At 37.3% G+C, this 21,437-nt stretch overlaps 1 protein-coding gene across 2 annotated transcripts in view; it reads right to left on the bottom strand.

Moving 5' to 3' along the window:
- The window catches only part of PDE10A (phosphodiesterase 10A), a 378,959-nt gene that overhangs the window by 24,222 nt on the left and 333,300 nt on the right, over positions 1 to 21,437 (bottom strand). For both annotated transcript variants that reach the window (XM_010579892.1, XM_010579893.1), the window contains exons 8-16: positions 19,079 to 19,129; positions 17,119 to 17,177; positions 14,382 to 14,433; positions 10,734 to 10,876; positions 8,516 to 8,608; positions 7,735 to 7,921; positions 6,143 to 6,285; positions 4,017 to 4,100; positions 982 to 1,132 (exon numbers count right to left, since the gene is read on the bottom strand). In XM_010579892.1, coding sequence (XP_010578194.1) covers positions 982 to 1,132; positions 4,017 to 4,100; positions 6,143 to 6,285; positions 7,735 to 7,921; positions 8,516 to 8,608; positions 10,734 to 10,876; positions 14,382 to 14,433; positions 17,119 to 17,177; positions 19,079 to 19,129 — 963 coding nt within the window. The remainder of the gene's footprint in view (positions 1 to 981; positions 1,133 to 4,016; positions 4,101 to 6,142; positions 6,286 to 7,734; positions 7,922 to 8,515; positions 8,609 to 10,733; positions 10,877 to 14,381; positions 14,434 to 17,118; positions 17,178 to 19,078; positions 19,130 to 21,437) is intronic.

Here is a 21,437-nt window from a genome sequence, read left to right as displayed (position 1 = left end):
TTACAGCAGAATAAACTAGACCTTTTCAACTGAAAGATCACCAAAGTCTATTTTACTCTTATACACTGAACAAAAACTTGATTTCTCCTAGCACGTTTCTTTATAAGAGCCAAACAATTTTGGCTGAAATTTCCCCAAATGAATCAGCTTGAGAAAGTCACGGAGCTTGGAAAATTACAGCCCAAATGGCTAGTGTTTGGCGAAGTTATACACAACTGAAAACAGGTTCACCCAGTCAGAAGTTTCAGGTAGTATTAAGAATAGACAGCACTCCCAGTTGCACCTACCATAATTCAGAAAAAAAAACAACTGACAGTTCTTCGTAGTGTATATTAACATTTAACCATTCTAAGCCTTCCATTCTATTGTTATAACTTCAGCAGTTAGTGATCTATCCAAAGTATTTTTTTCCTGATTTTTTTTAAACACTATGCATTTATCTTCAAAATATGTACACGCATGCTAAGGAAAACTGTTGTACAATAAAAGTTAATCAGTGAACTAGCACATTTGGACAACTGTTTTCCTTCCATTCTTTCTACTCATCTCCTTTACTCACATATGTCAACCATCTCTGTAACCCTTGTCCTCCTATTCAGGATTACCCAGACCTCACAGGGTTCACGATCCAGGGTGTTTCCCTCCCCTCAGTACAGATCCGACAGTTAGTTAAATAATTAAAATAAAGACTGTGGTTGTAAGTGGGCAGGGAGAACCTCAAAACGTGGACATGGACTTATAGCAAATCTGCTAGTGCTTCTTCAGTGGGCAGACCTGAAAAACGTGAAGGAAACACTAGGATTAGGAATCTGAATAATTCTCCTTCCTCAAGCTTTCTACTCACACCCGTTCCTCTGTGGGGACCTTTATACACGCTCTGCCCAAGCTGACAGCAAAATAGAGTTTTGCACAGAAAATGTACTTCTGCGATGGCTGATACCTCTGATAAGGTCTAGTAACTGATACAATCATCTCACCTACCTCTAGATCAGTGAAAAGCCCCTGGTTGTTCTGAAGTATGGCATACATGCAATGTGCAACGGTAACTGCATGCTTCCAGTTGTGGTAGGGCACACGGCGATAATTCTTCTTTACAGACATAGTAAATCGGCATAGCTTTTCAAGTTCAAAGCTAGAAAGAAATTAACTTGGTCAGAGACAAGAAAGAAGAATGGGAAAATAACCAACAGAGGAGAAAAGATGCTCTTTGATTTACTCTTCTTGCTAGGATTGACTCTCATTGCAGAAGACTTGTTGATTACAAGAGTCATTCAAGTTTTGGCAAGGACAGAGGACCATGGATACACGACAATGCTCTTAGTTTAATCTGTAAAGTTCTGGAACATAAGTCAAGCTATCCAGCTCAGGCAACACAATTGCATAACCCTCCTCACTCCCAGAAACTTGAAGCGTGGTTTCTTTAAATCGTTATCTATTCAACCTGTCAAATACTGAAACTCGGCATCTAACGGACAATTTGAAAACATCATTTGTGATCAAACCAGAAAATTAGGGGTTTTAAGCAACTGACACTGAAGAAATAATCCTGTTTAAATTAAAATTTCAGTCAAACGCCAAATGCATAAATTGTTTTGAATAAAAGAAGTTGAGATACTAGACATACTGACACCATGAAAAGAAGAAGATTTTACTTTTTTCCAAGACTTTAAGATTTTTCTTCCAGTTTGGGCGAATGAATGGAAATTCACGTTTCACTGTTTCTTCATTTTTGAACAAACAATATTTTGCTAAGTAATTGCTGGTCAACCACGAAGATGCCCCACATTTACAGCATTTAGGGGATTATTTCTTAAAGAATTTTTTTTATATTTTTGCTGTTAAGATAGACAAGCAAAATGAATTTATGATCAAGAGTATTTTCACTAAGGTAATAATAAAAAGCAGTAATAAAGTAATTGTTAAGTTTGGCTTATGTGCTCACCAAAAACACCTCCGAGGGAGTTCATATTCTGTAGTACCACAGCTCTGCACAATCTTTAATAGACCTTTTTCTACCAATGTTCCTTTGAAAGGAAAGCTGAATACATTTTGTTTACAGATGGGAAATTCAAGCACAGATTAGATATCAGGTAAAATTTTCTAAAGTACCTAATCTGAGCTGCCTGTGGTGAAAAGGGAATATTACACTTGAGCCCAGAACTGAACAGAAGATGCCAGAGTCCCAAGTCACTGACTTTTTCCCTCATAACAGATCAGTTTTCTCTTATTCTCATTTTTTCCCATTACTGTGGTTTGACTTTTTTTTAAGTTCCATGTTTTGATAATTTCTTAGGTATCTCAGGGAAGCAGTATTAATGTTCTAGTTTTGCACTACATGTGGGCTGAGAAAACAAAGTTGAATGTCTGTGATCTACATGTGAAAATGTAAATACATCCGCTATATGGAGCCAGTTAGATAGAAAAACATATTTCTATGGTTGTATGCTGAGCAAGGTCATTCTTCTTAGCCTTAGTCTGACATTAGTAAAAATGGAGGCATACTGTCTTTCAAAAAAACTTTAGGCTTTCTTTTTTAATTCTAGAGAGTTAAGTCAGACAGGTCTAGAACAATCGTTAGAACTACTGTTTAAAATAGTACATCATAGTTCAGAATATCACAACAGTCACTTCCATCTACATCCAATATCAACTCAATGGTTACTATGGGATAGAATGGTTGTAGCCAAAATCATTATCAATGATACCTCAACGTAGAATACTATTACTTCCTCCACTGCTGTATTTTATATACTTGATTGAAGTGGTAAAAGATAATTTCTTCATGAGAGGAAAGAAAATGTAGTAAATATCACAGATTTTTGTCCAAAATCCTCCCTGGACAGGACAGTTATACATTACATAGGTGTATATTTAAAGGCACAACCTTACTCCTTGATACTTTAAAAATCAAATTTTAGTCTTAGAATAGCTGTACTTGTTTCAGAGGGTTGAGAAGTTTTGTTCTTTCAGAAATTAAACACAAGTCCAGTCCCAACAGCCTCCTTTTCAAATATTTTCCTCACTTTTGTTTCTTTAACTTTATATGTGAAAGCTGAGACTCATTTGAAAAACGTCAAGTAGAAATCAATTCTTTCCCATCAAAGTTACACCTTGAAAGAAAGAGACTGGGAGACAGAAAGGGAAAAAAACAGAACTTAGCTGAAAATCTGAACCCCAGTCCTGCATCCACAGCTATTCAGTCAGGAACAGAAACATGCTAACTACACTGAGTAGTAGAGAACTGTATTAAGAACTGTATTGAAGAAGTCATGAGAAAGACCCTGTATGCTTTGAGGGCATGGAGGTTCATCCAGTTACTAAGATGAAACAGTCCCCAGCAAACGTTTCCCAAATGTTGCTCCTTTTTGCAGGGAGATACCTCCCCTTTCAATTGTCCATCTGTAGATTTTTTCTATAATTCGGAGCAGCTCCTTTCTTTTAGCAATGGGACATACTTAGCCAAGAGACTACTGATCTTAGTAATGATAATGGACACTGAGAGAAAGGACAATAAATGAAACATTTCATTTGAAAATCATTCACTTCCATAATTAATGCACAATGATGCCAATAACTAATTCATTTAGCAAGATAAGAGCTAACCTTGGATTATTTTAACCATATACTATATTAATTTCAGCAGCTATGTATTTGAGAAACCAGTATTCATGGACCTTCTCTCCTTTTTGGCAAGAGTGCCTGTAGTATCTTCACCCTCTCTTGTCTGAAAAGCAATCTCATCTCAGAACCAAACAATACTTCTACATATTGGAAGGATGACTGTTTGGATGATATCATGAGTTCTTTTACCTGGCTGTTCCCAAATTTTATTAACTGAAGACCAAGAAACTGGAACAAGAAATCCAGCCTGCCTATTACAGCCCTGTACAGACCAGACATAGTAAATAACCCCCAAGGAAAAGAAGACCTTGAATTAGAAAAGAATGGTCTCAAAATTTCCTAATAAACAAACACATAAATAACAGAATTAAAGCAATAAATCAGGTACTTCATACCAGGCTGTCCCACAGGACTGGTGAACCATGTAGACAAAAATGGCAGGCCAGACATCCTCATACGGACTGATATCAAAGTGGTATCTAAGAAGAAAGTTTCAACTTAGTAAGGACAAAAGCATCTAAAACCAAGGTGAAAACGACTAGGCTAACATATATCTGACAGCATTCACTTGTTTCTGTATATACACAGAAAACTGACTTTACAGGCTCTATTTTCCAGCAATGTAAGTTAACATATTTCTGCTAAGGCCAACAAAACTATGCTCATAGAATCACAGAATCATTTAGGTTGAAAAAGACTCTTAAGATCATCAAGTACAACCGCTAGCCTTTGGTTAGCCTTCGGCTTTGTTTAGTTAATAGAAACATAAATCTTTATTTAAGAATCCATTGCTTAATGTAAAAAAATCTTTCTTCTACGGGGATGATGAGAGCTTTACAGGCATTCCTAAAATATTCCAGACTTGCCTCTCAGGAATTGTAAAGATGGTGTCTCTAATAATGTATTTACTAGCCTTTTTTCAGTAATTTCTGTCATGAATGCGGTGAGACTCACTCTAGTTTTGACAGGAAAAAAAAAAAAAAAATCAACCTTTACTGGCTAATAGAAATTAAGCCCAAACGTTAAAAATCAAACATTTAATGCTGCATTCTTTTTATGTTTCATTAGCTGATGACTTCTCCTCTCTCCCAATATCAACGTTTAGGCCTAATATTAGGGACCTGCTTAGCAGCACTGTTTGTCCTTCGATTATTAATTAACCCCTTTCCTTGCACCTGCCGTGCTGCAAGTCTTCTATTTACTTTCCACCGACCCCAGCTAAACGCTTGCACGTACGTGGCATACTGAACAGCGCAGCAGGTGCAAGAGAGCTGAAGGTAGCTGAACCGCTTGGAAAATGGTTAAATGTATTCAGATTGCTCAAACTAAAGGATGTTAATATAATTTAGCATGAAACCTGTCATCTTTGCAAGTAGGAGTAATTTTTGCTGAGGAGGTGGGTTATATAATATCATCTAACAAAGCACAAGAAATTGTATTGCAGAGAATAAGCTTCTGTTAGGGTGTAATCCTTCAAGCTGCTAATACTCTGGCGTTCAAGCAAATCACTTCAGCATGTAATGAACTTTAGCTGTAAGCAGCCCCTGTTAAGCATACGCTTGCACGCTTTGCTCGCTCACGGCTACAGTGCTCAGCGCTTGACGGGAGTGAACAAGCTCTGGAGATCAGGTTTACAAAGACAACTTAGATTTGGTGACTCGATATCATAGACTTCCGATTTTAGGCACCTGGTTACTACAGTAGAATTTATTGTCCTGGGCCAAAAATGGTGACTAAAAAATCAGATGACTCTGAGTGGGGACTGACTGGTAAAATACAGATAGAGCATCTGAACATCTTCAGCACACAGCAGATCCTTGAGAGCTGAAAGTAACTGAATTATTTCAAAGAAAGCCTAAGAGGCTGGATGGGAAGTCCTCCTCCAAATTTAGGCTGTAACTCTAAACTCTAGCACCTGGGATTCATAACCCTAATTATCTTCAGAAGTCTGGAGATCTGTATCCATTTTCCCCTCCTTCAAGAAACACAAGCAGATGCACAAAACACACACACCAAAAAAAACCCCCAAACCAAATCCCAAAACCCAAATTAAAACCCACACAACTCAGAAGATCCCAGGAATGAACTGAATCTTTTATTCTAAAACAGGTACAAGGGGATGAGAGCATGCATTTGGTCTTAACTACTGATGCTCCAGCTCAGTCTCCTCTCTGGCTCTGAGCTGTTAGTGACTTGGGACTATCAGAAAGCAAGCACATGTCTACAATCATTAGACATAAACTAATGCTTAAAGCAACTACTGTAGCTACCCATGCCCGAGGAATATGCTACCATTCCGAGTAGGTATTATTTTACACCTTTGATAGATAAATTTTGTTCACAGGTCATTAAGTGTAACTAAGTATAAGAAAGCCAGAGATAAACGCCTATGATTTTGGGATAGTTCAATAATAAAAGTGCTTCCTACAAAACCCTCCGCTACGCCTAGGGTGGGGGGGGGGAAATCTTTTTCATGGACTGATACAAGATGCAGCTGTCGCTATATGAGGAAAATACTTACAGTTCAATTTCTTTATAAATATGTGGAGGCAGTGTACAGTGCATGAGGTTTTGCCACTCTTCTGCTGTACAAACACTGTGGTAGGATAGCTTCTCCATCGTTACACGGTAAATACACTCTGAATGGCGAATTCTGTGGTACATCTGAAAAAGAGAAGTCATTCATGAATGTGAAATTTTAATAAAGGAAAAAACATTTCTTTCCTGTATTCAAGCACTTATTCTTAAAATACACATCTGCAAAAACATTAGTGTTTTTGGCTGCTCAACTTCATGCATTAGAAAAGCGACAGATTATATGAAATTCAGTACTTCAGGAAAACTGGGCCTTCTATCACATCATTCTGCATCTACTCACTTGGGTAAACATCTAAGGCTTGGCTAATTTTTCACTGCATTTTAGTTCTCACAAGAAAAAGAATCAAAGTTCAGGAGTTAGAAAAGGAGCTCAGTCCCTGCCAATACGCTAACAGAATGAAAACTGTTAACAGGGCATGATTCATATTTTGTGCCACTGCATGAATTCAGCTATTAATTGGTACAAATAACTGCTACCTATACCCAGTAAAAAGTACATGAGATGTTTATCACACTTACATTACTATGCAATAAATGTGAAAAATAAGTGCAGTTAATTATTGAGAGGTTCGGACAGCTATTGCAGACATGGCATGGTTTGTAAACAAGTGAGGACACAACAATTTTACTAGTAAAGATAATATGGAGCAGCATGCCCTGAATGGTAACATTCATCATCTAAAAAGAGTGAACTCACACACAACTGAGTGATTGCATAGTCCCAAGTTTCATTTATATGCAGGCCTTTCTACTTGCCCTGAGTCAGGTGGAACAAGTTTAAGTAATTGTTAGTAAAATTTGCTGCCCCAGTATACCGACAGCATGATGTTGGTAAAATGGCTTAATGTAAATCATCAGGCTTAACTGGCATTGCATTGTATCTTACCTCCCATGAATATGACACATTTCTTCTGCATTGCATTTTTATTGCAGTTATTGCATTTTTATACTTGTATAGCAATGATCATTAAATTGCTTATGTTTCCTACAGGAATAGTAATTTTTGTGATGATAAAGGCTTTGAAAACAAAAAAGGCTATCCACTCTTATCTAGAAGCATGGATAATTATGAGTATATAGGACAGCATATAAATGTATAAATTGGTATCGTTGAATATTAAGCATATGGAATCAAGAGAATACATAACATCCCCATCCCCCAGTTGAATTTGTAAAACATGTGACCTGAATTTATAAAAGTAAATAAGAATCATACTTTCTAATGGAAAAGCAAAGACAGACAGATATCATTCACATTTGAGAGCATCCCTCAGTTTAGCTACACGAACTTGATGTATCCAGAGTACAATTATTTCAGAAAGCATCAAACGAATCTCTATCATCCTCTTAAAATACAATTATTCAGCAAAGGATTCAATGATTCCAGTTTCCTTGTTAATTCAACAAAACAGGCTTATGAATCACTTTAATAATCTGGAACATCAAAATCCTTAAGTAGGATTCTAAGTCTTCTCATTATAACAAACAGCTTACAAAACTGTAAATAAAACTTACATTAGCACAGTGTAAGGCTAAAGCACAAAAGACTGCAAACATTTTAAAGTTGTTCTCATCAGTTTTAGAGAAGGCACTTCCACTTATTTTGTTCACCATCTGCACAACACCTATTACGCTTCCTCGGCTTACAATAGGCATGCACAGGATATTTCTGGTTGTGTAGCCTGTGTAGAGGTCTACTTCTCTAGAGAGCCAGAAAAGGGAAAGGAAAAAAAGAAAAAAGTTAATATTATTAATTAACTTATATTCCTTGATTCTCAGAAATGTTGATGTACAATATAGTAAGTAGTTTTAAAGTAGATGTAATTAGTACCTGCAAGAAGTTCACCTCCAAAGCTCTCAAATATTTCCATCTACAGTGTCATATTTAGAAAAAACTTTTCAACCCTTTAATCTCCATTTGCAAGATAAGGAATTAATCCTTCCTCAAATGTACAGTCAGCTTATTCATAAAATTAAAGAATACATTCAGGTACTTAGGCATGCTATTTGTTAGTGAACTTTTTTTTCTCCTCTGAAACTAATCAGATTGCAGGGAGGCTAATAAAGAAAATCAGCACCAGCCTACCTAACTGGGCAAAGTTCCATAGCAGGAAAAATAACTAAATTTTTCTCCTTTATACTTCTATTTGCTAAAAATAATACTTTTAATTGTATCTTGTTGTCTCCCTATCAGAGGATCACAGCTCCACGAATGCATTCTAATATGAAATTTAAGTAGTAAATTTCAGTAAAAGGTTTGGTAAGCTATCTTCCCCTCCCACGAGTAACATCGTACCTGTTAAAGCGTGGATCTGCATAGGCATCAGGGATGTTAAGGACCTCTCCTGTTCTTGCCACTTGACCAGCTATTCCTTTTTCTATAGAAAATCTGTAGGAAATAAAAATGTGTGTTAGCCACAATATGAACTGTCTGGAAAAACATTTTTCCAGTGGAGTCTGTCTTGGGCACGGTAATGGGTATTTGTTCCCAACCAGCGTAATTTTGATGCTTTTAGGAGAAAAATCTTACAAGACAACAACTAGTAGTAAATAATAAAAGAAAAAAGCACATGCTAATAGATACTTTCTGAAAACATTTTATATAACTACATAGCTTAATAGAAAAGATGCCATAATATGACCATTTTAATGACAAAAATTCAAAGCCTTCAATAACCCTGGGGGTTATGCCTAATAAACATGACATTATCATCACTTTTACATATTCATTGTTTCTTTAGACACATCATAGGCCATATAGAGCTTGTTTCTTCGGGTAGCAGGAAACAGACCAGTGGAAATTTCAAAGCTAAACATTATATGCGTTTGCCACTTCAGAATAACCAGCTTGTTTCATCTCATTATGTGCAAACAATGCCATGGTACTAACTGCATCGCTTCACCACCACAAGAAAGTTAAACACAACAAATATATTCTGGGGTCGAATCAGACAAATCTACAAGTCTGTCTTGTAAGGAAATAATTTTCAATTCATCGACCTAAAACAGTTATGACATACAAGCACAAAAGAATTTGTGGAAAAAAATAAGTAGAAAGAATCACATGTGGAACAATTGCAAATCTAAATGTACCTGGGTAGTATCCTGCCCACACTGAAGTTAGTGACAAAGGTGACAGGATTTCACCCTGCACACCTGACTTTAAGCTAGTTTCTTCTGCTGCCTGTTATGATATGTACATCACACCAACTTAAAGCTCCTTCCTGATGACTGACTCAGTCACACTTTCTTACAGATATTTAAGTTGTACTTCTCTTTCAGTATACAGCACCCATGAAATGGCTCACAGCCTCGCACACAGAGTCAACATTTCAATAATTTTCATACAGAAAAGACAGAAAGATATAAGCAAAAAAAACAATTACCAAGAAGGAGTATGAAAATACATGTTAAAGCAGGCCACCTTCTTTAATTTACACCACCTCCTTGCTTGTCAGTATTTGAATCGCACCAATTTTGACTCCTTCCATTCTCACTCACACAATGTAGTAGGTGGGAGTAAGTTTGTCTAAAGGATTCTAAGTGAAGACATGAATCACATCTCATATTGGCCTAAAACTTTAAAAGTATAAGAAGGAAATGAAAAAAAAAAATCTGAGAAAAATCTATGCTGAGTATTTTAACAAAATTTTAGTGCATGATATTTAGTCATGCATTTCTTTCTTTTTAAGAAGCTGCAGGTTTAAAACCTGTGTGCCTTTGAAAATCTCAATCTATATCTATTAAGGATTCATAATTTTTGAAGAGTGAAAAATGTTATATTGACTTTGTTCTTCTGCCTCTTTCATTAAAAAAACTTGCATATGTGTAAAAATTAGGTACTTGTGACATGAAGCAGAAATACACACCAATTTTAGGCAGAGAATCCTATGTATTCGTTACAAGCCCATATGCATTTTCAAATTTTCAAATTTCAAATTCAAGCATACTTCAGAATCACAATTATTTAGAAGTTTGAAAATACTCTACATTCACATGAGAACAAGTAAAACTAAATTACTGGACTTGAAATCTTCAAAACCAGTGACCAGTCCGTACTAGATTCTACACACACCTAATCCATCCGCAAGAAGTACAAGTTGTGATTTCCTTGCTTTGGATGTGCTTGAATCGCACAAATTTCAATTCCTCTTGGGAACCCTCTTGGGAAAAAAAGTCCCATACTGGCAGACTATGGATTAGGTGCACCTTTACCTGCACCTTTACCTACCTCAGAACACCTCTGTTTTTTTCCCAACATGATTTCCAAAAGGACCGCCTCCGGAAGACGGCATTTCCAGGAGTGACGTTATAGCTTCAGAGACGTTGTTTCGATGGCACTGCAATGTCATTCCCAGAAGTACTACCTTCTGGAGGCGGGTCCTGGTGGGAATGATATCACAGTATGACAAGTATTGTCAGGGTACCTGCAGGTAGGCACAGAGACTGGGTAACAAAATGCCTGCACATCCGTAGTTATAATGAAACCGCATTCTTCTGCTAGCTACCCTTACCTTATTTCTTTGGTCTTCTTGAAGACAGGTTTCCCATCATTTTCTTCTCCAATATCAAAAAGGTCTGAATACAGCTCCTTATTTTTGTGGTCAACCTGGAAGAGTGCACACCTATCTGCATTCACCAGGTTTTTTGCATATATCTATAGACAAAAAAAAACACATTAGAGTTAACGGTCCTGCGTTAGATTATGTTTAGTCATTGTCTGATAAAAATGTAGGTCCCTAGAAGATAAAAGTGTTGAGAAATTATCCGGTATGAAAATCTGTTTGAAGTAGCATCCACCTTCACAGCAATCTTTTAGGATACAATTCAAAATGAAAGGATGTCTTTTATTCAATATTTTTTTTGTAAATTAGAGTGTACTCTTTGAGAAATGTGGGAATATCTTTAGAGGCTTGAATGTTTGCTGTAAGGGAAGAGGCTTTTCTATTACACTGTTTTTCAAAATGGTACCTTTCCTCCTTAGATAGTTTAGGTATTATTCACCTTTACCTGACTTTAAATAGACAGGATATAGCAAGACTTAAGAACATTTTTGGCCTTTTGTCTTTATATTCAATGCAAAATATATTGGTATTGAATATCTGGCAAAGACAGACATAACAGAGAGGCTAGTGTTTGTTTCTAAAAAAGCTAAATGCACCTGTAATACATAACAATGAACAAATAGGGAATATTAGAAGTGTCACTATGGATTGCCCTGTGCAGTAGTATACGAAATGGCTGCACCCTCCTGATGCTAGGGACAGTTCTTGCACAAAAGCTGAGACTTCGTAGTTCTACAGGAACTAACCAAAGCCCACAAGGTACCACACCTAGTCAAGAAAGTACCACACTACAGCAACAGACTTGCATGGTCTCTACCATACTTTGAACCAACTAGTTTTATCTTAGCAAAACTAACTGCCAGCCAGCACTGATTGTCAGAACAGAATCTTGTCCCGGGAACACGGCAGCTCTTCACTGAAATGTTTCTCAGACACACGATGGGTTTTCTGAGAGCAATAGGAAAGAGTGAACCAAAGTCAAATGAGGATCACTGGGTGAACTTCAGATGCCATATACTCAGGTTCAAGAACCTGCTCTGTCCGATTCAGATATGCATCCTATGTTTCTTATCTCCTCAGAAAGTATAGTAACTGCATGGTAGCGCATGATCTCAGGTGGATCTTGCTTAAATTTTAAAATTGTATATAATAGCTATCCAGTCATTCAGCCACAGAAAGAGGCTGACTACATCTTGGCATGCAATGCATGCAGGTGGCGTGTCTTAAGAATTCTTGAGACTTCCATATGAATGAACTCCCCTCCCTTCTCGCTTGTCTTTCAAAAATAAAGCCAAAAACCTAAAATATTTGATTTCATATTAATGTAAATAGATAAACATTAGACTTTGGCAGAAAAAACCTCTCAGACAATAAATCATTAGTCAGGAGACTAATTCCATGTCACGTGAGCTGTGTAACGGGAACTGCACAGAAACCATCTAGACCAACTCTACAGAACTTGGAGGCCCCTCCTGTACCGACAGAATCGGTGGCTGGAATGATTCTGTTGCTTTCTACTCCATTTGCTCCATCAGAGCAGTCGAAAGTCAGGGAGACTGCAAGCTAAGAGGTAACTTTTGTGAAATATTTCCCACTTAGAGCATTAAGAAGTTTAAAGATCTCGACCACTCACACCGTTTATTCCTTTGCTCAAAACAGAGTGAATAGAAACTGTGCCAAAAAGGACAAGGGGTCTAGTAAATGCTTCTCCACACCTATTCTGAAGTTGTATCAGATTTCTTTATAAAATCAACAGCACAGTGTTGATTTTATACAATTAACTTCTGTGTTCTAATGCATATGACTCAAGAACTTACCTTGGTCACGACTCATGCTTTTCAAAAATAACTGCTTAAACACTACTAATTGAGAGAAACAGTTAATAGGATGAGAAAGTCTTACTTCCCTAAAGCCCTAGTTCAAATCCAGGCCAGTGGCTGAAGGGGACTATCAGTACAAAAGGTATGCTTTGCATTGTCAATAAGGAGGCCAGGGACCACCTTTTGGGTAGGTTGCTTGTAACTACTCAAGCATACTGGTAAGAAAATTTGCAAGGCAACTTGAACTTCTGCTTCCCCTCCTTGCATCTATATTCAAAACACCCTTATACTATTAACTTTGCTGAGGGATTTTAATGAAAAGAATGCTAAAATGCCTGTACTTTTTTCTTTATTATTACAGGAACAAATCAAACTTTAAGTGCAATCACCAAAGGGTGAAGTAGTGAGGTGAAATTGAGTTCCACTCTTTTCTTACTGTGAGACACAGAATAAGGCACATAATGATAAAATCACACTCCCATAAAATGGCAATAAATGTAATTCAACATATAATGCAATTAATTGGCCCAAGAAACAGCCGACTGCTACAGCTTACAAAGGAAGCTGAGTATGAAACATCTCCGCAGGTTAAAATGCAGAATCATGATGCAGCCAAGTGTTGAAAAAGAAGATGAAAGAGTAAGCATATTTTACTGCCAATTGTGTTCTCCACCAGACCTCTATTCACAGGGAAGAACAGGGAAGAATATCAATATTTGTTCTCAATGCCATATGTTATATTACACCAGTTCTTTTAAATGTTAAGCTATTTTTAAGGAGTTCATTTAAATTGGAAAAGTCAATGTTCAGAAATGTGTCCTATGTGCAGAATTCTTGACTGTGTACTAACTAGAATAAGACAAGCACTGCAGAATATTTTCCATTACTAATTCAAGTTTCTAAATAAAACCACTTTAATATTGTTTGCATTCTAAGTTTGTTGTCTTTGAATAATCTAGCTAAGAATATCACTTTGAAATTTGGAGCAAGTATTGAAGTACTGTTGGAGAGTAATTTTTTGAATACACAAATTGAAATAATAGTATCACAGACCTGATTAAGATTTACATTCAGGAAAAAGAACTGCAGTATGCCATGAATGTGCCTAAAGCTCAAAAGCATAATTCATATATCAAACATTTAAAACATGCTACGAACAACCAGTCCATATATATGTAAACACTATTCAGGAAATAATTCTGAATTCAAAATTGATTCAGAAAACTATAATCTGTTTCTCGACTTGACTTTAGTGGTTTTTATAAAACATTGACTGACTGTCACTCTAGTTATGGGTGTAAAGACTTTTGCAAAGAAAAAGGGATGTCATGTGTTGCACATCTCATTCAGCAACTGGAACAAATACTCTATGAGTTATGCTTGATCTCTAGTCCTGCTACAGACTACAACTTCTTCAGAAGCATTTTGCAGCATGTAGCAAATTGAATTTAGAAAAAAAAAATCAATACAACAAGCTGAAATAAAAAGAAAAGCAGAAGCCTTTCTGTTACAATTTCCACACTTTCTCTAAAACGCAATAGTAACTATTCAGTTCAGAGAGACAATCACGTTTCATTACTTATGAAAGCCGAGAAACAAAGTTGTTGCGACAATGAAAAATCAAGCTGACCTTTGCCACCTTCTTCCATATAGAGACTGTTTGCATTAAGTGTCCATTATTAACAGCTCAAATATTTCAATGATGTAATGTCTTACTTCAAGGAAGCAGTTTAATAACTAAGACTAATAAACTACAGAAGTGAAGAAGTCAACTTACCATTATATGTTCAAGTAGAGAATCTATTGCAACTATATTATCAAAATACGTTCTGCAGAAAAAGAGAAGTCAGTAAATATTGGCATTTAGTCAAACACTTCTCAAACGGCTGTCATGGGCTCTTGTTTCACAACTGCTTAACCGTGGAGCCCAAATAGGTGAGGACAAACCTCTGCACCTTGAAAATTACTGGCTGGCGTGCTACAGCACAAGGGAATTGCGAAATGGTCCCAGCTCTGTTCCTTTAAGCCATTATTTTACAATGATGGAATTGTAGAATATTCTCTGTAATATGTAGAATTTTCTCCGTAGAAAAGGAAAAGACTACCAAAGATTGCCTGCCATGGATTGAATAGGCCCCTGCTGAGCAACACCAAGAATGTATCAAAATACTTTGGCACCCTTTACACACCGAAAATTTTAAAAGGAGAAGTAAAACGGAAAAGAACAGCAATCCAAAAGATTAAAAAAAAAAAAAAAAAAAAAAAAGAGATTTTTTTCCATTGCTGATATATATTACCTACATGCTTTCAAAATGTCTCATTAGGTTTATGCATAGAGGACTGTGTACTGAGAACTAATGAAAACTATGTATTGTAGCTAAATTCACCTCATATTATCCAACCTTTAACAATATTTAAAAGGCAACAATTTATAAAACTCTTAATGAGTCTTCTCTATCAACCCAGGTGTAGCATGTTGAAGTTGCAGAAAAAGACTGATCTTGTGACTTAAAAACAAACAAACAAAAAAAGTATCTCAGTTTCACAGCAAAGTGGAAACTGTCCAAGGACAGTCAAGAACATTGAAAAATAAAGGTCAAACTTATTAGTAAAAGAAGTCTAAATCTTTCACATGCCAAGTCTTAATAACCCTTGGATTACAATGTTCCCAGCAGACAGAAAGACATCATCCCATGGCCTTGAACATATACACAGCTCAGTTTTGTTTGGGTCTAGGGGAAAGGAAATATATAATACCCTAGTCTTACATTGTCAGGGACATGAAGAGGTGGAGCACTGCATACTATGCCCTTTCTAAAATGTTACAGAACATGTCCCAGTGACATTGCATGCTAACAATTTCCTCACTGAATAGGAAACCCTCTTTCCACGTAAGAAAAGGTACAGACCATTTCTAAGAGGAAACTAATTACTTTCTTGCTAGTGCAAGTCTTTACCTGCATGAAGTTCATAAAGTTGTTATTAAATGATATCCCAATTTTGTGGCTCAAAACACAGGGGGGTTTGTTGTTAAAACTGAACAATTCTAGCAACTGATAATGCTGTATGAGAGGTATTGTCTTACAGAAATACATATTAAATATTTGCAGTATTTATTGTAATTTTTATCTTAAAAATTTAAAATAATCACAAAGTTCTTTAAAACAATCTCAGTACTATGTACCAAGATAACAAATTGCCAGCCCATAAATTTGGGTAGATTAATCCAGAGTTCCCTGGTAAACCAGCTCAGTACAGATGTTAGCAACATAAAAGCACTCTGGAAAGGAACATAACAGTGCAAGACGTTGCAGGAAGTGGGTTCTGGCAAGGGAACGATGAGAACGCCCTTGGGGAGACACACTCTGAACCTAAACCGAAATTAAAAAAAAAAAAAAGGTCATCCCTGAGGAAAAAAGCTAAGGAAAAATATCTGGATACAACCAGCTTGCCCTCCTTGTAAGGGGTAGACTCCTCCCTGCGGTGTATCACTCCCCATTCCAGCCAGGTTGACTCAGCTGCGTACATTCCTAGCAAAGGCATAGGAATCTTGGATGTCCTCTAATCTCACCAGTTTGAGAATTGTTCATCACAACCCATGGAAGTGTTTGTAACAGCAAAAATCCAAGACATCTCATTTTTCCAAAGTATTGTCAGTCCTTTATGATTCACTTAAAAATTCTTCAACCAATTAGTTTGATAAAACACTGTTAAACACCCCAGACTGTGATTTACCAAAAGTACAACTCTGGTTTGTCTTTTAATTTATTGGCTATCTCTACTATTTAAAGATGCTAATAGCAGCAACAAAGAAAAAGGGATGAAGGAAGAGCATATCACCTAAGACACCAAACTGACTTTCCAAGTCTAAGCCCAAGTTTTCATACTCTTCACTGTGTTTTCAATTTAATCTTGCACTTACTGTGACAAGAAATTAAAAGGAAACATACCACATGCAGTTACAGTCTTTGAAAATGAAAACAGAGCCTCCAGAAAACGCAGGGGAAGAACAATTTTGTGGCAGCCCTGATTCTTCAAGGATATATCCCTGAAGTGCATATACTTAGGCATATATGTATGTGTATGCATACATGTCAAAAAAGCGGGGGGAAGGTGAAGCAGGCTAACTAACTTTTCATAGTCCTTTCAAACCTTCTAAAATTGGCCATGAAAAGAGATGGCAAGCCTATTGGTCACTTCTCAAAATAGGGACATGTTTAACTCTGACAGAAGAGGGGAAAAAAAGACAAAAAACGCATGCAAAGACTAAATAAATCCTGTACAGTATAATTGGATGTTACATTTCCTTCTGCACCACCACCGAAAAAAAAGTTTAACAGGTATACACCACTGCCACCCACATCATTCGTTCTTGTCCCTGTGCCGAAGTTTGCCCACCCTCCAAGGTGTGCCTTCTTGTGAGCTACAGTGTAAAACATGGGTAGGTTGGAAAAGCCACGTTAGAAAAGTTTATCAAAATAAATTGAAGAGGTTATAGTGCAAAGCAGACTTACTTCGATACATCAAGCAAGAAGTCGTTCAGTTCAGTCTGCTTGGCAAGGCCCCGGCACACCTGGAAGCACAGATCACTTTATCATTTGCTCCAGAACACTGAAGTCAGAGGGAAACCGAAGTCACGCAGTCTACCCATTTAACGTGTATGAAAAAAATACCACTACCAGGATATACATATGTTACAGCAGTGTATAAAATTAAAAGCTGGATTTGTGTGCTGGGCTTCAACCTTAGCTATCTAGCTGCTGAGTTAAACCTGTCAAATGCAAGTAACATCTTTCTTAAGACTCTTTGAAAGATGTTGGTTGTTACACTTGTTCATGCTGTCTCAAAAGCTGCCACTGAACGTGGTTATGGAACCAACTTGACACCTCCTTATCCAGACCCTCAGCTCTTCTGAAAATGTCAAATATTTTGTTTGCTTTCTTCCTTACCATACTTTTACTACTTTTTTCCAGGTTGCAAAGTAGCATGGACACACTACTGAAGACTGACATCAGGCAAGTTTAAGTAAGCTAAGTAGCAGATGATATGTGCTCAACTTTGGGAGAAGTCAGCACGAATATGAACACAAAAAAATAGTATGCATACGATATTTTAGAAGCATATTTTACTTCACCTGATTGCATACTCTGTATCTAAAGTACAATTGTACAACTGTATATTACTAGAGCAAGCACTGAGGTCAGAAAAAGAAAACCTCTACTGTTTGTACCTTTTACACAATAACATACCACTCAGAACTACTCTCTTTAATCTGTGCAATGCAGATATAAATAAATATGCAAAATATGACAAACTACATCCACAAACCTTACTCTTGCATATAATTAAGTAACTAGGTACAACTTCTTGATATACGCTACTTCCTAAAGCCTAGCTGTGAGTCTGGTAGGTATGGCCCAAGGCCAGATCAAAACTCTTGCATTCTTCTCATGCAAAAACTTGGGAAGGGCAAGCCTTCTGCTTAGCAGAAGGGAGAAAAATGAAAACGATCACGGGACAGGCTTAAACTAAACTTTCTATGTTTTGTTTTGTTAGGTGTGAAAGACTTCTCAGTTAAAGAGAGAGTCATTTTTACAAAGTGAAGCTACAACTGCATGCGATTGCAATTCTGCTAGTGTACAACAGTCTACACCAGCTAATTCTGCCTAAATGTGCCAGGGTGAATGACCATCCCAGACAAAGTCAATGACTTCTAGTACCAAGGTGGCAAATATTAGAGTCTAGAAAAGAAAAGCAGGAAGCTTTGTGCAAGTCTTCTGCCAAGTGTGTGAAAGCCACCTTGAAAAAAAGAATGTCACGAACTTCCTCCTGTGAGTTGACAGAAGAACCCATTTTAGCATCTTCTGTAAAGTTGACAGAGTATGTTTAGCTCCAGTGTCACCGTCTTCTATGAGCTGAAGTAACAGAAGCTACGAGCAAAGCTTCTGGGGTTTGCTCGAGCAGCTTGCACTGTGTGGAGGAGCTTCATTAAGCACCCTGCTAGGGACAGCATGAAGCATCCTTAGTGGGAGAAGTAACAGGACCACGAAGCAGCTAGCAAGGATAGCTTAAACCAGGCTTAGCCAGCAACACCTAATAATTTCAAACTGAATACCAAAGCAGGAGGAAAGCAACCAGTTGGCCTAGCAGTTGCCTTCTTTCTTACAAGAAAAAAACTGCAAAGTTATTATAATTCTGCTTTAACCACTATTTATCTACCTTGTTAAGGTTTCTTTTTCCCTTAGTAAAAATACTGTTTGTTAAGATATTTGATCCACCATTGCAAGTGAGGAAAACTAGCTCAATGAACACAAAAAATGTTAGCGTATTTTTCCCAGGTTCAGGGAAAAGTGCTTGAATCGATATTTTAGTAGTGACCTCCATTTAAATTTGACCATAATCCATGTTCCTACTAATCAAATTCTGGCAGAAGGGTTACACAATGAAAAAAAAACCCCAACCATCCACACTTACTTGTACTTGATGTATTGCTACTGAAGCCCATGCAAGATTTGCTGTTGCAACCTGAAACAAAAGAGAAGAAATTAACTCTGAAGAAACCTTGAAAACTGCACGTCAGTTACATACTCATTTTCTCTATCTTACTGCTAAGTAAATTGACTGAGCTGTTTTAGACAGGCAGGCAGTAACAATTTGTAGGAAGACAGTTATTTTGTGAAAGTCTCAGTATACTTGCGAGTGTTTCAATTTTAGTAAGGTACATTCAGTCACAAAAGAACAATCCTAATTTTTTGTATCAAAAAATTGCTTACCAATGCCCTTCAGAAGCGGTACTGGGAACCCATCAGCTCAGAAATACAACATCAAAACACACATCTCATAAGCCAAGGGCTTTAAAAATTACATTATGTACATTGTTGAAAGGCATCTGCCATAGAAATAAAATATGCCATAACATCTTTCCGGGGCTGTATCTCTTCAGCCACAGCTATTTCCAGCTGTAAACAGGCACTGTTTCTTTCACTACCATTTTGGTGGTAGAAGAACCAGACCTGATCCCTCAGCTCAAGACCAGTGTTTTAAGTATGACAGTTTCCAGGCAACATTTCAAACAAATGTCATGTAAACTGCAGTTAACCAAGATGTGCTACTATACATAATCTCCCGTCCTTGAAACACAGGAGCTTTATAGGAACACAGAGGACAGAAGTACAAGAGGTCTGCTGCTGCATACACTCCTAAGGTACTTTTTTTTTTAATTTTATTTTTCTTTAACCAGAACACATTGTACACATTTTACAAAAAGTGCTAGTGGTATCCAAAGGCTTTCTGAAACCTGAAAATGAAAAGAATGCTTTGGAACACTCAGAAAGTGACCCTAAAATATTTTTAATTTACTAATAAAATACTTTTATTTAGCAGCCAGTCTCTTCCAAAGAGAACATTCATGAATTTCAGTTACAGAAGGTATTTCACATAACATAAAAGATTCATATTTGCACAGAACAATGCATGTCTCAGACCTATCTGAATTGTAGACTGATTAATGTTACAGGATAATTTTAAAAAAGAAATACATTGTGTGTAAGCAGCAGAACTGATAAAGCCTGGTTTTGCATGAATGCCTGTTCTTCGTTCAGTGAGCAAGGCTACTGGCACCACCATACTAATCCAGTCCCCTAGTGGTGAAAAAATACCATGTGGGACCCTGAGGCTGAAGCAACATTGACTGCCCAACTAATACACATGTATGAGCATCACATATATGCTAGGCTGCTTAGGTTACTGATAAACAGAATATACAATTGACAAACATTGCTGTTTTTTCCTTCCTTGGGAGGGCTGGTTTTAATATCTCTTGTCTGCATGTCTTCTGTTCTTTTCACATGAGTAACTCCTGTTCAGTACAGCTAAACTGCTCCATGGTGCATCTCGCACCACCGTCGAGACAACAGACCTGTCTAGAACTCACCCCATTTTGTCCTAACCTCTGTGTTCAGGTTCTCTTCCCTGGGGAAGGGTACAGAGAGAAATGAACAGTACATTCATCTTAATGTGAGAGTCATCTTAATGTGTGGATGGGACATAACAAGGAATCTCACCCAGACATGAAAGCCAAGATGCACTTCTAACACCTTTGATACAGCAACAGCCTTTAAGACATCTGCTCCATTTTCAAATTTGTTTGTACTTGGCTAACAATTCGTAACTTTGGATTGACAAATGGACGTGTGTGGACAATGTAGCTACAGAGGCCTCATATAAACAGAGTAAACCATGCAGTGTAGAGAACAGTCATGGAAGTGGGAAGATAGTTATGAATGGGAATATCTGGATGGGGAAGCATCAGGGGGACAAAAAAGCAGAAGAGAGCTTTACGAATGGCACCTAGATTAGGAGATCATCCAGGTACCAGTACATCTACACACAGGTTCTAAGGACATCTGGGTCAGGAGAAAAAGGACAGTGAGTAAATCTTGATGACTTACAGAGATGGGACAGGCTAGAGAGACAAAAGATGTTCAGCTCCTAAAGGCTAAAGAAAAGGCTGACCCAAAACCAGCACATGGTTGGTAAGCTAGGAAGAAACCAGGAGACATAAGGACTCAACAGATGGCATCCCTTGTCCTCCCATTGCAAGGCTTCCTGGAGAGACTACCTGGATATGCTCATCTCTGCACGCGACTCTTGGAAATACCACCTGGACACACACAACTCGGTGTCTGAGAGTGTGCGGATGCAAGAATGTGAATGCAAATACATGAAATCTCTTTTGCTTCACTTTTGTTTTAAAATAAAATCCCCTTCCCCTCCCATGACACCTAGCATTGAGACTCGGTATACTGTTTCTACAACCCTGCAACATTATGTT

The sequence above is a fragment of the Haliaeetus leucocephalus genome, unplaced genomic scaffold, assembly GCF_000737465.1.
Source record: "Haliaeetus leucocephalus isolate CR32 unplaced genomic scaffold, Haliaeetus_leucocephalus-4.0 Scaffold687, whole genome shotgun sequence".
In the NCBI taxonomy this organism is placed as follows: Eukaryota; Metazoa; Chordata; class Aves; order Accipitriformes; family Accipitridae; genus Haliaeetus; species Haliaeetus leucocephalus.
This window is presented reverse-complemented; position numbering and strand designations above follow the sequence as displayed.